Raw genomic sequence first — 17429 nt, 5'->3', positions numbered from 1 at the left:
TTTGAGGCATATTTTTTCAAAGGATTAACCCAAATATAAGAAAACAGTTTCCTGTGTAAGAAAATGTCAATGCTTAAATATTTTAATAACTTCTGGGAAAGCCTAAATATGTCTAAGTACATTGTAAGATGATGAAATGGTGACATGTGACAAAGTATTCAATATGTCAAACTAATAAATATTTATTTGATCCTGATATGAAGAATTTTTTGACTCAGCCTTTGACTTCCATAATAAAAATTCTGTAATTAATTTCTGCAGTAAAATGCTATAAAAGGCACCTTGTCTGTTTTTCACTTCTATAATCTACAAACCCAGCATTTTTGAAAACAGCCAGGATTAGGCTCTGTGTTCTTGAGCAATAATGCCAGATTGATGCAATGAAAGCAGATGTAAGTGTAACTCATTAGTTTTGTAATACAAGCTTCAGAGTATTTTCCAGAATTAATTAATTAGCCTGGAAAATGCTACTATTTTATTTTACAAAGCACTGTTACAGGAAGTAAGAATGCTTCCCAAAGCAGTAAATTCATTGGACTTTGGGACATTTGTCTAGTTGGAGTAGAAGAAATATATCATCAGGCTTCTGAGCTCCAAAAATCACAGACAAACAAACACAGTCTGCATAGCCTGATAGAAGCCAAACAGATCAGATTTGGAATTCACTCCTTGGCTATCTGTGCACATGATGTAAATAGAGAGTTAAAAGACTCACTACTGCAGTGTTGCATGCAAACATACACTACGCTTTCCAAGACCTGGCTGGGAGTTCCATTGTTCCCCTCTCATGTATTTCACGGCTCCATCTAATCCAGTTTTTAGGTTTACAGTGGAAGATTCTACTCAATATTGTGGATTAGTAAGAATAGTAAAAATCTGTTGTATTGAGTAGGTAATTTCAGAATTTCAAACCATAGAAAACTTGGGTTTAGAATTTTAAAACTGAGTAGATATGCATATGCAAGCTCTACAAATTTTCCAACAATGTAATCACAAGAATTAAAAAAAAAAAGCATAATGTAATAGAAGTCTTACCTGGTCTGAGGGAGAACAGCATTTATTTGCCATTTTCATCTATGACAGAGATGGAAGAACACACAGTTATTTATATGCTGAAGAGTTTCTGTGATGCAATTAGCATTGATTGACTTAGTTATGGAATACAGTATTAATACTTCAAAATTATATTTGTAAGAAATTAAATCATTCAGTGCTTAAATACTAGATTTTTACTACTATACTGAATTTATAAAAAAACCCAAGATTTGAAAGACAAAAGCCTTTTATCAGAGTTTTCATTACATCCTTCATAAAGATTTGCATGTATGAACTTAAATTTGCCACTCTGAGTGAAAATATTGTACTGTACTGTAGACACCTCACTCAGTTAAACAATTGCTTAAGCAGATTTACAAATGAGTACTTGTGAAATGAAGACAATAGAGTGTAAGATGTGTTGAAGGATGAAAGGAAAATTGTATGGGCTTTTCTTTTAGTTTGCTCTTCAAGATAAAGTTACATATCTCTCTCTTTTTCTCTTTGTTTAGGTAATGAAGAGTTTTGTTCATTTTGGCTTTTCTCTGGCAGTCAAAGTTTGTCTACTGCTTATCTATGCAAACCCTGACATATATTCCTTTCTTTAAAGCGTAACACTTTAATGTGCAATGTTGATAAGTATAGATAAGAATCTAGAAAGAAAAATATTAGACTGGAAAAAGACTTCCCGATACTGCAAAGAGTAAGCTGAAAATTGTCCTAGAGTTGATGAGTACTTGCAAAGGACCTTGTCATCAAAAAGCCTGTTTAAGAAGACATGAAAGGCTTGTGATAAGAAAACCAAAACCTATACAAATAAGCACATGGAAAACTACAAATGCCACAGGAAACAAGCAGAAGAATTCCAGGGGAGTGACGGAGGGTCTGAGGGTGAGGTGGCCAAGATATCGGGAGCCTGGGGCATCTGCCAGACCTGGCTGTCACCTTGGGTTGTGTGCTGGAAGATCCTGTCAGGCCCTTGGAGTGGCCCTGCCATGGTCCCTACTACCTCCCTGCCACCCTAGAGGAGGAACAGGGACTACCACAACAGAGGCAGGTCACAGCCTGCAGTTGCTGGCACCTGCAGCATAGCACAGGCATGGATCAAAGACAAGAATGGAACTAAAATTCAGCTGCTAAGCAGAACAAGGGGCCCTAGCAAGGTTCCTTCCAGGTCATGCACAGAGGTGTGGCTTACCACAGCCTGGCTCCAGGCTGCATGGCTGCACTACGCCAGAGCAGGACTGCAGCACTGAGATGGGGGGAAGAGGTGGCAGAGATTCTTGAAGCCCTGTCAGTAACAAACCACTGAGAACTCAAGAAATTCACTCTGTAACTTGGTTAAAACAAATTGGTGACATGCCCAGTGTCACAGAAGGAAGCAGATCTCACCAGTCTGATTTGTTGGTAGGTTTAATCCTGCTAGAGTAGTCGTGCAGGACATAACGAAAAGACACACTACTGACTAATGTCAGTAGAAATGCTGACACATCCTGCCCATATTCTGCCCCAACCTTTCTCTTGTGCTTCAGACAAAAATATACACACAAAGTAAATATATAGAAGCCATGTTATACACACGGAAAATATAATTTCCTTGCAAATATCCAAAACCTTGCTGAATAATGAGATTACTATAGCACAAATCAGTGCAAGTGAACAGGTACAGATGTGCCTGGAAAAAAATCGTGTGAGACTGGCCATACAGGTTTTTCTGCACAATGAGGGTAGAGTATTGTGAAGTGCACCCTCATAAGCAGTTCAGCTTCCCTTTGGGAAGAGGGCAAGAGGGAAGAATGCATTGGACTCCACAGCTATTCACTGCACAGTCTTAGCTCATCCCTGTTCAGAGCAGGGACGTCTGCAGCCCTGATGTAACTGTGGGGAAAGATCATATTACGTCCCTATGTTATGGGGCTGAGAAGTATGTACTCTCCACTTCACCTGGCAGCATGTGTTCTCTACATGCCTCCACAGCTGGTGCAGAGAGACAGGAATGGGATACATTTACCTTGTTGGCAGTGCATAGGTTCTTAGCACTGCAGTACAGTAATGGGAGCTGGAGACAGCAGGGGAACTAAAACAAAAAACCTGGATCTGCAAAGACTGCAGGTAACTTTGAAAAGGAACTATTAAACAAATTATAATTTCTATACTCTGTTCTGAATGGATACATATAGGACAGGAACAGACTGGGAAGAAAATAGTTCAGAATTGTTTACCTAAATCTAAATACCTCTCGGGCTGGGATTTATCTCACATATAATAAACCTATTTTCTCTTTCCTGACAGCAGTGAGAGTGAAGGATTCTGACAGGTACCTATTTTTTTTCCTAGCTATAATAGTATTTAACTATTATTAACTCAACTGCAACACAGAGTATCACTTAGATACGTGTTTCCATGAAGGAATAAAAGAAAAGGTTTGTACAGTATAACATACAATTAAAAAAGCTGTAAAAGGCATAAATATGATCTGGATTAACAAACCTACTTTAATTCCAAATTTTAAGTTTCTATCAATCTCCTGTGAAACTGTGTGAATGATTTATAAAAACCATAAATAATGTTTAAAGTGGAATAAGTGCATCATAACTTGTTCTCTTATCTGCTTATGAGCTACTCATTTATTTATGAATTTTTTTTAAAAAATAAGACCACTAGAATATAGTGGGAAAAAATACAAAACCTTGAGAAAGTTATAAATATAAGAAACAAGTCTCTGTAATGTAGATGAACTGGCAGCATTACCTTTAGATGCTTCTACCCATTATGACTACATTAATGTTTGGTGCCATATTTCAAAGAAAAAAAGCTATCTAATAGCTGGCAATTTGAATGGTGTAAAATAGGGAAAGAAATATAAATTATCCCAAAAAACTCTCTTCTAAAAAATTATTTCCATCACAAGTTGTCACTTCAGCCTACAAAGAACCCTCCAGTGAAAGAAATTAAGAACAGCAGCAGTGAGAAGCACATGCAGATTAACTTGCTTCCTGTGCTTCTTGTTACATCATGGAATATTCGCTGACAGTTTCTGTTACCTCTCTTCCCTCAGTTTCTTCAACTGCACCTCCTTCTGCGAGAAGTGTATGAAGAAATAAATCTGAGGTGCTGATTCACCTCTATTTATTTCTGCCAAAGGTAAATGCGAAGAGCTTTGCAAACATTGAAATCGGGGACTGAATCACAAAGGAAGATGATAGGGTAGTTTGATTCTGGTAGAAAAGTATATGAAAAAAACAGAATATGAACAGAATGATGAATAATTTGGAGCAAGGGTCCTCAGAAAAAAAAGTAATGCATGCTGCTTGCAAAGTTAATTGTTACTAGAAGATTTTCTGAGCTAAGCATACAAAGCATGTATCAGTAAGGAGGGCTAAAAAGATACCCTTACATTTTTCTCCATGTTGCAGTATTCCCTGTGCCCCTCTGTCATCTAAGAACTAACTTTTTCCAGGCTGGTACCAGAATTATTAGTTCTCCTCATCTACCAAGTAGCACTTTCTAAATATGCTAACATACAGGGGCAGCAGCCTTATGCAGTGACAACTCCTCACATCTTCACTGTTGAAAGATGATTCCTCCTTTACACTTGATCCCCAGAGAGCTTGTCTTTGTATAGAAGTTAGATGTTTCAGTACTTCAAAAGAGTAGTCTGACAATAGCAGAAGTGTCACATTGTGGTAGAGCTATTTTTGTACTACCTACATTAGGACTGTCTTCTGGCATCAGCAGAAGATCTGACAAAGGCTGCCAGTTGCTGAATGAAACTGTATTAGGGTAAAATAAAAAAAATGAAGTATATTAGGATAAAGTGATACAGGAAAGCTTGTGTGCACTGTAAGAAAACAGTCTGTATTAGAAGCTCTTTAAGAACTAAAATTTTAAAAGAAATTATTCAAAATTTTATGCAAATATGTAGGACAAAGGATGTATACAAGAGTAGCATGAATACACACGGATTAAGTAAGAAAGACTGAGGTGCAGGAAAAGTTGCTAAAGTCATGAACCAATTATCAGCAAAACAAAATCTAAAAATATGTGGAAGTAAAATGTGAATAATGGAAAATATTGCTTAAAAACTTAGTAATATTTTAGGTCAGGTAACAATGCTGATATCATGCCAAATGTATCAGCAAGAAGATCCATTGTGACTATGTATCTAGTAATTAATTTCCATACAGAGATTATGGCATAGTACAGAATAGGAAATGACTAGTTTAAATATTTGGAGAAGCAACTGAACTTAGAGTCAGCATAACCCATAAGTAGATAAGGAAGATTCTGGATTTCTGAATGAGTAGTGATTATCTTCAGGTACTCCTGGAGAATGGGAGAGACACTCTACAGAAGTGGAAAAGTGCAGAAACAGTAAAGAGGTCTGAAGGAATTATAGATCCATTCCCTAATGTCAATTTCTGAGGTATGACAAGAAAAGAAGGATTCTGTGAAATGATAGCACTAAGGTAAGAAAAAGCATTCAAGATGGACTTTCAAGAAGCCCAATACAAAGGTTTTGCCCTAAGCACTGTGGACAGTGGTCTATTTGGCTGTCCAGAGGCAGCAAGTGCTCTCCAGCCTCCTTCTGCTGTAAACTTCTGCTGCACTTTAACCCCACAATCCTCATCTTAAAACTTGTTTGCCATAAAAGGGATTCTCACTGACTATTACATCTCCTGTTCTGATGATCAGTAATCAAAATGCTCTGGCTGGACCTTTCCAGTTGTACCACAGGCTGCACACCTAATGAAGTCCATTAAGTCCAAGCAAAAAGTTTATGTGCTTCTCATATGAGCTACATAGAGTTTATAACATAGAGTAACTAAACCCACAAAACATGGGAATTCATCTGTTCATGACATTCATGACTGTTATTTCTCAGACCTTTCCTGGGAACAGCCACTTATATTAACACCAGATGGACTACTTTTACAGAATTTACAGAATTCAGTGTTGTAATAGGTAAGGGAGAAGACCAATGAAACTACTCAGACAGGTCCCAACACAGCGAAGATACTATGTCAGGACATGTATTACTGCACGTAGTGCCTTTGAAAAAAACAGACTAGCATGCTATGATAATAAAAGTTGCTGCTTGCATTTATAGCCACTTTGTATTGTCTTATTCACTTATATCCTTGGAGTGGTTTTTATTCAGTTGATTTCATTAGAAAGAAAAACAAATTGTCTAAGTAACTATGAACTGGAATTGTTCTAAAAATATTACTATGCACTTTCTTAGAATTGTCAAATAATAACACTGTGTACATGATGTAAATCGCTAAATAGAGAATATTTATAAAGAATGCATCATAAGCAAAAATGATTTCGTCAAAGAGATTACTTAAGCAATTGAATATTTGAAGATTTAATGGAATACATGAACTATAGTGATCAAATGGAATTCCATGTAACTTTTGATGACTAGAAAAATAAATTAAATTTTAAATCTCTTTTAACCAAAGATTTATGTTGAAATCCAATACAAATTCTATGCAATATAATCTGAAGAACTAAGCAACAGTTCATCTAGAGTACAAAGCATAAAATTAAAGTCATGCTACTAAATCATAATTTATAAAAGATGTTACAGATTCAACATATTTAAGAAAAAATATTAAAAACCTGTACAGGCAATTCTTTCAGTGATAACAGTGCTTTTATATTTTCATCACTGATTTTTACCACTTCTTAAAGATAAATATATTTTCAATATTGTACATTATCCAGTTCCCTATTTAACTTTATGGTTCATTCCAAAATCTTCAATAGTTTTTAGCTGTTCTTTGTTAGAATAATAATGTGCTGTCCAAATAGCGATTTTCTGTTTCTCCAAGGATTAGATAATACTTCTGCTTGCAACAACAAATGTTACTTATTAATTTAAAGGAATAACTTAAAATAGCATAAGCACCTTTATACTTCTAGAGAGAAAGGAGAAATATAAAATAATATGATCTTAAATAAATCAACTCTTAGACAACTTAGAGAGGTAAAAATAACTTCTCCCAATAAGCATCTGTAAATTGCCCTTCACTAGCTATGGAATTTTCACACATCTACTTCAAAATCAACAAATGTTAATTTCAAGCATAGTTTAATTAAAAAATGTAAAAACTATATATTTGGTCATGTCTAAAGCTCTGTGAAATTACCACTACAGATAAATATTTTGCCTTAATAAGTCTTAAAGATAATAAATGCAATGTTTTTCTACTACTCTCTGTTCTATGATAACACTGCAAGTCCTGGAAACTTCATGATAGTTTTGATCAGACCACCTCTCCCTGTTTTTTCCTTTCTCTTTTCCTCCCCATACACAATCATTTTATATATTGTCTCTTAATTGTGAATTGTTTTCTACCCTTTGAAAACTAGAAATAATTTTACAATATCATAGACAAGAAAATATGCAGAAAGTAACATACATTTTGAAGTGTCAAATCACTGATGTTAGTTGAGATTGCTCTCAGCCAGTCAGCACTCTCCTGGGCTGTATAAAACTGAAGTATCCCAGTACCAACTCCATCGAGTGCCAGCACTTCAAATGCATTAGATCTGCAGTAAGAAGAAATATATCCATAAAGGAAGATACATCAGTTTTCTGAAACTGCCCAATATTTATCAATGTTTATGCTTTTTGACAAGTTTTGAGTGTTTACAAATCAAAAGAAAGGCAACAAAAAGAAGGATAATAATGGGCAGTACCAGGAGCAACAGATACAATAAGTACTTTCTCTGTACCAGCATACATGTGCTGCTGATCATTTACTTCCCCTGAGTACACATAATATGTTCGTAACTGCTGAACTTAAGGTAGTCTATTAAGGAAGTATGCATTAGATCTTTTTGAACAAACATTTTTTTTTTTTAAACCGAATTGCCGATTTTCTTCATTGCATTTTAGCTTCATTTACTAGGAATGTATGAAGATGCAAAGAACTGTCTTCCTAACTTTCATTTCTTGGTTTCCAATATTTTTCTACATGTCATTCAAAGTAATGTTTACTTTAAGCTCTTTTATGACATAGGAATTTGAAAAATGTACTCAGGAGTTTCTTTAAACATTTTTCTTTAAACAAATTTCTCAAAACAGCATTGACATATGGGAATGTGCAAGTGCATTTTATTAACTTTTAATGCAACTTTTACATGTTTATAGCATCTTTATTCTGCAAATGCCAATGATTTCCTCACTATCTGCAGTAAGTTACTGTTATAGGTTAGAAATCTGAGAGGGGGAATTTTTCTTCCTCCTGCCCCCCACTGTAGGAAAGACGGAGTTTGAATGGAAAGGGGGAAGGGAGTCATTTAGCCTTACAAAAGAACTAGCTGGCCAGACCACATTCCCAACGGATGGCCCATCAGAGGCTGGGGGGAGAGGGGAGGAGTTTTGGGAGGGGGTGGCGGGGCTCTTCTCAGAAGGGGAGAGGTTCAGATGGTGGAGTTCTCTCTCTCGGACAGAGACGGGGGTCTGCGTGCATGCATTTGGAGAGAAAGCCTGGAGGTCTGTCTTTCTGGCTTCTTGTCCTGCTCAGCCCTGACTGCTGGTCTCAACTTGCCTGCGAGCTGTCTTTTGTCTCCAGCCTGGACCTGCTGTGTTTTCATTGGAAAGTCTCTGTGCTCGCTGGGAGAAAAGGAAGAGCTTTTTGGGGCGCTATCAACTGAGAACCACAGTGAGTCCTGTGGGGGTGGACTGATTTTCCTTCTGCCCTTCTTCCATTGGGGGAAGGGCCCCCCGTTGTTTCTTTTCGGCTTCTCCCACGATCCGAGACCATCTCCCAGACCACCCACCCCGCGCTGTGACCGCCAGAGCCCAACAGCGCCCCTGCAGGCCACGACAGAGAACTGCAGGCTCTGCACCCCCAGTGATCCAACAGCGCCCCCTGCCGGCCGTGATTAGAACTGCGCTAAAGGACAGAGAAGTGTTCTGACTTTTTTTCTTTTGTTTGAAGGGGACTTTTGGGTACAGGACTACTGTCTAGGTTTTTTTGTGTTCTGTTACTGTTCTTGCCAACGTACATTTATCTTTTAATAAAGGGTTGTTATTTCTTCTGGTTTTTTTCCACACTTCCTTGATTAAAGCCCCTTAATTTTGAATTTACAATTGCTGAGAGAGAGAAGTTTGGTCTATCTCATAACTCATCCTCTTTAGCAAACATTCCAGTCTCCTTAGACTGAGACAGTTACACATTGTGTATGTATGTCTGAAAACCCCTGCCTTTGGATGATGGTGGGATATGCTTTTTTTTACTACAAGGTTTTTCAACAGGAACAACAAAGGCTCATTAAGTAGTTGCATGGAAGTACACTGATGTAAATGTAAAAAGAAGTGACATGCAACAGTTGCAGTAACTAAACTTCAGAAAGATTCACAGATTATTTAAATGCCTATGACTGTCAGGAGAATTACATTTCTGTCATATACTACGGTGAAAGACAATTATAATTATCTGAACGATTGTGTATATGTTTGCTGTGTATATAATATGGAGAATATCACTACTACCTTCTACATTTACAGACTATTTATTTATACCTATAGCTGTATTGCTTCATTTTTGGTACTAACTTAGAAGAAAGCCAACTACTGAATCCAAAATACTACTCTATGAAGTTGCTGAGTTTTCCTAGGGTTCTCTGATCCAAGGTGGAGTCCTCTACCGCTTAATCTATCATATATGCCAACATAAGCATTCAAAATGACACACAGAGGTTCATAAGCAGTAATTCATTCGTGACTTAGTGAAAAAGTTATTTAACTAACCTTTGTCATTTGTAGGGATTTTGATGGTGAATGGGAATACTGAATTCTATTCCTTGCCGAAAAAGGTAACATCACATACAATATTAATAAGACAAAGGATCTGAATAGATATATATGACAGGCTTTACTGTTACAAGAGTTATAAAGCGTTATACTTGCTTTTTGCAAAAATTACATGCTTGGCCTGAAGACTTAAATATATATAAGCCGATTCCCTGTTTTACTTTCATGATTGAATTATCATGGTAACTACTAACACCTGGTGGCAATGGCATAATTCTGTGTCACTTTCATTTGAGTAAATCTGTTTCAACTCTTCAGAAAGAAAGAAAAGGTCAAAACAAATCCTTTTATTGTCTTCAAGTAAATTGAGTCAATCACCTCTCAAGCACATTGTTCTTTTTACCTAAGGCTCTGACAAAGATCCCAACAGTGCTGTAATGAAATGATGTATGGAATGATCTTGTCAACATCCCACTGAGACAGTGAAAATTCCCTATTCATTGATACACAGTGGAAGCTGGAAACAGACTTAATTTGGTGCTGTGAAGAGAAGCCACTCACAATACCCAGCTTAGATATCCAATTCAAATATCAAAGCTATGATGGTAGAATCCTTACCCAGTGAAAGGGCAATCCTTGTATAGGGCTTCATCACTGAAAGTGTGCTCAGCTGACTCTTGCTCAAAGGGGTGTCCACCAAGACAGCCCTTCCTGTAGACCTCTTCCCTTGCTCTATAAGACTGAAAATATGCCCTTTTTTTACCAATGTTACCAGAAAACTCATATGGAGTACAGAAGAATTTAAACTGCATAGTTTAACCCCAAAGGAAACAATACAGCTGAATCTGATTAGATTAGACTAGATTTGATCTAAGGCGAATTAAAAGTAAACTACAGTCTAACAGACAACTCTAGCTATATAACATATTTCCAACTGAAAAATGAATACTGAGCAAGATGCTGACATGCCGTACATTGTCATACTTTGTTGTTTGGGTTTTTTATAAAATAAAGGTTAACAAAAAGATGGCATTCAGGAAAAATATCAGACTCTGCTCAACTGTACGACAAACAATCTTTTTTCTTGTTCCTAAGGTTATCTGTGAGTTATTTAAAGAAAAAATGCTAAAAATATGAAACAATCTCGAAGATTGTTTGGAGAAGTAAAGTGAATGAGGTCAGAGGAGCCATCCAGACTGGCTGATGGCAGTTTACCACATCAGAACAGCAAGAGTACCTGGATTCTCATTTACAGACACCATACATAGCATATACAATACAATACTATATATTTTTAAAAATCAGTTTGGGATTGATTATAGTAACAAAAGTATGGACAGTTCTGCAATTGGTTGTAGCCAATTGCAATAATTCCCCAGATGTAACAGATGTTTTCCTATTAGGGAAAAGAGGAATTGAAGAATGCAGAGTGTTCATTACCTGTGAGTGGACAGACAGCAAAATGATCCTACAGGCTTCAATAACCTTTCATAAGCCATAATATTTTGCATAGTCAAAAAGCAATGCCAAAAGCAAAGGGCTGTAGGTAATTTTTGATGGAAAGAATTATATAGCCCTCTCTGAACTTAATTCTGGTAGGAAGTAGGGGAAAAAGACCTTTTATACAGTCCATCTAGCTGAGCAGAAGGCACACAGCTGTGTATGTGACACTACAGATGATAGTTCCAACACTTCAACAACTCCAACACTGACTTCAAAAGTAACCTGGCTGTTCTGGTGCCAGGGCACCTCTGCAAGACCAATTGAGGTAACTTAGTGGATAAAATATAATGAAGCATTGCAACAAATCAAAGTTATGACAAAGAACACGAGAGAGACAAAAAGTTACAAGCATGACAGACTCATGGACTCATATAATACAGAAAAAACAGGCATGCTGTCAAAGAGTGTATGCAAATAGGCTTAGAGTAAATATTCAGAGTATGGAAAAATTAGCAAATTGGTCAGAAGGATCTGTGATACGTTCAGGGAAGTGAATTGTAACAGACTCACTCCAGACTTTAGACTGATGGCTGAAATGTGAAAGGGAACAGAGATGTGTAGATATGGCTGAAAGCAGGATTGTTGTTTAGACTGATCATAGGTTTTATGATAAAAGCAGTTTGGCAAAAATAAACACTTTTAGTAAGAACATGGAAAACACCTCATCCACAGTTAATCTCAAGGCAATATTGCTTTAATGCTCATATAGATGTTTCTGTTCTTTTATCAAAATAAGCAAGGAGCACTTACTAGAAGTAAAGTATCACAGGATGGTGATAAGCTGTGTGGAATTACTTCATCTTCCTTCAGAGTGTATACAACAAAAATGAAAAAAACCCACCAGTAATTAAGGAGTGGTATGCATACTAAATATATATGGGAATGAGATTCATCACAAGAGAATATGTCTCTGTAAGATTGAAACTGAAAGTACTAAGCTCCTCAATTCTTGCAAGAAAAATATATCTGTGAGTGCTTGATCCTGGTCCAGCAGCCAATCATCCACACTGCTACTCACTCCACCACCCTTCTCCAGAGGCACAGCACAGAGAATATGAAGAATAAAAGAACTCATGAGCTGAAAAAAAGGCACTTTAATAAGCAAAGAGAAGAGGAAAAACCCCCAACAAACCAAACCACAACAAAACAAGGGATGCAAAGGCAACCACTCACCATATTTCGCAAGCAGAATGATGTCCTGTCAGTCTCCAAGCAAAGGCTAGCTCCCCTCAAGCCCCCTTTGCTTTGTTTTTATTGCTGAGCAATGATGTCACGTGGCATGGAATGGTCAATTTGGTCAATTTGGATCACTGGCCCTGGTTGTGCCTCCTCTCAACTTCTTGCCTACCCCTTGGCCTATTCACTGAGTGGGAGCAGAGCAAGAAAAAGAGAAGGCCTTGATGGTGCACAAGCACTGGTCGGCAACTACCAAAATACTGGTATGCTATTAAAATTGCTTGAGTCACAAACAAAAACACAGCATCATATAGATTACTATGAAGAAAATTAGCTCCATCTCATCTAGACCCAGTACAACATCTGAAGGTGTTTTACTTCCAAGAATTCTCAAAATGCACATGTTACTGTTTTGTGAACTAGAATCCCTTGGGATTTCTCCATCTAATGGGTGAAGTGGACAGCACAGGAGTGAAACTGCTTCAAACTGTCAGGGTGGTAACTGAAGTCAGAGGTTTAAACGTTCTATCTTCTTTCACTTATCCTTTACATTTTAGAATATTGATATTACGTTGATGACGTGTTGATATCTAAATCTGCACACTGAGATTTGTTCACTTAATTCACAGGAGAACTTCTAAGCCTTGAATGGCTGGGATGGATTGGGAAAGGTTGGACAACATGAACTGGTCAGTTGAACTAGGGAGGAAGAAAGTGATGGAGGAAGTGATGAGAGACTAAATAAAACAGAATTAAGAATTCAAACAAAGTCTATGGAAGAACTTAAAACTTTTCTGGATAATTTATTATTATTCACCTGTGATGCTTTAACACAAAATCTGGGAGAGGAGCTGCCAAGTGGTTTAGGAGATTATTTGCACTAACTTAAAGCAGAAAATCTGTCCTACTAGAAAATAATGATTTTCAGGTCATTTTTAGGAAACGGGTAACAAATTTGGTACAGACCAAGAAAGGTTTTAACATGAATTTCTAATACCTCCTGGTAGCAGATGACCTGCACTGTTGATGCTTCAATAGAGATTATCTCCTTAATACGTATTAGAAGCAAATAAAAATAGGGCAACACATAAAGAACACGGAAAATAACAACAGCGAATGAACTCCTGTTCTGATACATATGGACTATTTGGCCCACAACAACTAGCAGATTTGAGGCACTCCTACCACATGGAATGATGTCTAGGAAAAGCTTATGTATGCTGTGAAGTGTTAAACTTTTCTCAAGTATATTAATTATTGATGCTTTATTAAACTTCAATTTTGCTTTCATCTTTCCTGAACTCCAGTAAAATCACCTCTGACTTCCTATTCCACAGCTACTTTAAGAACCATCAGTTATGTCTGAGTTGCAAAAAAATTCTATGATCAAAAATACAATATATTTTACCATGTACTTTGCCAGAATCTCTTGTCAATATGAGTTTCTGCATGACAGTGATAGCACAGTCATGATGATTGTGCATGGTGTTACCATTTATAATGAAAAAGGAGAGTTAGATGACAATATTAGAATTTGCGAATATAGATGTATTCTAAAAGAGATAGAGAACCAAATGTAGTACCTTCAAAGTTAATTCAACTAACGCTAAGATTAACCTTTGCACTAGTTGCAGATGCTCACTGAATTCCCAAGATACAACAGATTACAGAAATGTATTTGTAGGAGCTTTGCTTTATCTTTGTAGTCACCCTGCATGTCATTAATCTTAAGAGAGGATGAACTGCACAGAAGATGAACTTTTTAATGTCTGTCATATCTCCACTCAAATAATTCTTATAAAGCCAACAGTCCACCTCAAAACATTTGTACAGTTAACTAACCCAGTGCTTCCCCTTTTAGATTACAAACCTTAGTTTATCTGTTCCAGTTTTGTACCTCGAGATTCGAGCCATCGACAAAGGAACTGATAAGGTGTCTAGCCAGCGCTTCTCATATTTTGGTTCATTAGCTATGGGTGAAGAAGGTGATGATGGGGCCTGTGCAGAATAAATGAGAAAGAGTAAGAGCAGTTTATATGACAATACAGTGAAAAAGTCATGAATATGCACCTCTGGCTCTGTTTGTCTCAGAAGTGAATAATCATAGCAATGAAAGTATACAAGAAACTCAGAGTTTGGTAGACAAATAAAAAGAATCATTCATGTAGAAAGGAATGCAACCCATCTTGATATTTTGCTTGTGATGTTAATTGTAATAACTGCTACTAAGAAGAAAACAGCTTTTAGTCATAAATACCCTGAATTTTCTCTAAATGTGACATAAAATACATTCTTAGTTTAAATTAATTTGGTCTGTACATATATTCTACATGCCTCAAAAAAATCATCAGAGAAAAGGAGACAAATAATATCCTAATTAAATACTACATTAGAGGATTTATTTGTGCATTGTGGCTTTCATCCATTGTATTATTTAACAGTAGATTTAAAATTCTGATTCCTGAGTGACCTATATCTATCTGTCTATCTATCTATCTATCTATCTATCTATACAGATTGATGAATTTTGAAATTTTATCTTTGAAGTTCTCCTTCAAATGCTTCTACTAGAAAGGCAAAACTGATGAAACTATCTAGGCACTAAAGGATGTCCAGATCTCAGAACAGTGACAATATAAATATTTTACAATCTACTCATTTAATGTTACAAAAGAAAATAACTTTATATCAAATGTGTTCGAATGCAAATTAGGTTAGAAGAATTAACCTGGATATATATAGTTATTGATAATAAAGGGGTCTGTTCAAACCCAACCTAGAGCTTATATACAGACTATTCAGCCTGCTCTTACATGTAGCATCTTGTGTACTGCAGGTAAATAGTGCATGAAGGCACCAGGAATGAAATATGACAAAAAAATAATGAAATTTTAAAAGTTGGCGCAGAACCACTAGCACTAAGATATTCAGGACACTGAAGAGACATATACTTCTTAATTGATATACACTTGCAGAATATGTAGGTTTTTTTCCTGTGTAATAATTTCCAGAGGTTTACACCATTATATCAGTAACTGAAAGTATGGAAGTATGCCCAAAAAAAGATGGTAACTGGGCATCTTTGCAAATTATTTCAAAATATTGTTTATGGGTAAAAATCGATTAAATTAGAAACGGATTAGAAAATGCTGGAAACCACTGCTCAGTGTACCAACTGAAATTTATGAGCATGATTATGAGCTTAAAAAACGCTTAATAAATACGCAATAAAATGAGCTAGGAGTTTCTTACAGAATACTTAATAATCATAACTTGAAAACTTTTTATTGGCATTTATAGCCCTGCACTACTATGACAACTGAGCATGTCACCCTTTTACAAAGATAACAATCATATTAACAGACAGGCAGCTGAGAAGAATTCAAAGACATAGATATTTACCTTGAAGTTAGGCATTTGTGCTGTCTCTGAATCAATTTTTTTTTTCCCATATTTTACAGCAAACTTTCCTGTTGAAAGGTGGTTATTTTTATATGAGTTGTATATATGCACTGAGTAGTACTTACAGGAGCGAGGAAACTACAGAATGACCCACCTTCAGCTCTGTTATGCCCAGGTGTTCAAAAACCATAAAACTTACTCAAAATAAAGAGTATTCTGGGAATTGTCTATTTCTTTTTCTTGCCCGTAAGGATTTAAGGATTATTTTTTCTCCCTAAAGCTTACAGTCAGCAAGGGCTGATCTTTCTATTTACTCCTTTAAGTAAATCAAAATAGGGAGTTTCACATTCTAACAGGATGACTGAGACTTAGTGAATGAGGCAAACTTTTCTAGTAAATGAAAAATTTGTAATGAATTTGCTGGAGTTGGTAACCATAAAGAATCTTTTAGACAGCAATAGCTTTGAGGAAAGGAATTTCATTTAGAGAATTTGCAATCCATGGAACAATCCAGCTTTCATTTGATTGAGATCTCCTGGTGTTTTTGCAGTATGAATATTTCATAATCAAGTCCAAAGACTAATCCTGTTTTATAGAATTAGCCACAAAAGGCTAAGGTGTCTTCAAAGCCCCGCATAAATTTATTAATATCACAGTGAATAATCTGACACATATTAAAGAATTCTGCACAAACTTAAATAATTGACAGAACCACAGGCAATCTGAAGTTGAAAAGGATCAACATAATCTACCATTGTCTGTCTGGAAACTGAAATGTCTAGGAATAAAGCAGAAGGTAACAATCAATCATAAATGCTTGATAATGATCACTAAATTTAAACCCAAGATTCAGAAAATAAAGGAACATGAATATTCCTGCAACACCTTCATCTATTGTTCCCATCCTCTAAACTCTCAAGTTACAGAAAACATCTAGACAACTTAAACATACAAATCTGTCTTTTTCTTGTGAACTATTAGCTGTACTTCTTTTAGCAGGCTGTTGAACAATATTCTATGATATTGTATGTGATTTCAGAGCATTTGGTAGCCAAAAACTAATGAGTGGGTCACTTAGGCAATTTAATGCTTTCATTTGGTCTCTTCGATCAAATGCTTTAGTAGGATATCAGTGTAAAGAAAAAATATCTCAATTTAAGTAACAATTAGAAGATGTACATGACAGTTATTCATTAGGTTAATGAACTGAAGGGGAAAAAATGGCCAACACCACTTCATCAAAATCTATTAACCCCAAAGCTATGAAACTGCAGCATAGACATATTTGTGCCAAAATGCTAAACTGTTACAACTTCCGTAAACTCATAAAGAAAATGGGGCTTCTCAAAAAAAAATTCAAAGTTTTGATATTTGAAAAATACACTAGAAGGAGATATTTGATTCTTTTACCACAGTTCTGTATATTTATGTCTGCAGAAACCCTACTGTATGGTCTGAACATTAACAACCAAGTACAGGGAAAGGATACAAAGGGGTCAAACTGATCCAAGTTTCAAATGTTATTCCTTATTAAGCCATA

The 17429-nt window shown here is 36.2% G+C and overlaps 1 protein-coding gene across 2 annotated transcripts in view; it reads right to left on the bottom strand.

The window, feature by feature from the left end:
* The window catches only part of LOC135412059 (gamma-2-syntrophin-like), a 298003-nt gene that overhangs the window by 115655 nt on the left and 164919 nt on the right, over positions 1–17429 (bottom strand). For both annotated transcript variants that reach the window (XM_064650434.1, XM_064650435.1), the window contains exons 9-11: positions 14358–14485; positions 7467–7596; positions 1036–1074 (exon numbers count right to left, since the gene is read on the bottom strand). In XM_064650434.1, coding sequence (XP_064506504.1) covers positions 1036–1074; positions 7467–7596; positions 14358–14485 — 297 coding nt within the window. The remainder of the gene's footprint in view (positions 1–1035; positions 1075–7466; positions 7597–14357; positions 14486–17429) is intronic.

The sequence above is a fragment of the Pseudopipra pipra genome, chromosome 3 (assembly GCF_036250125.1).
Source record: "Pseudopipra pipra isolate bDixPip1 chromosome 3, bDixPip1.hap1, whole genome shotgun sequence".
NCBI lineage: Eukaryota > Metazoa > Chordata > Aves > Passeriformes > Pipridae > Pseudopipra > Pseudopipra pipra.
The sequence above is the reverse complement of the archived record's forward strand: the minus strand, read 5'-3'. Positions and strand labels throughout refer to the sequence as shown.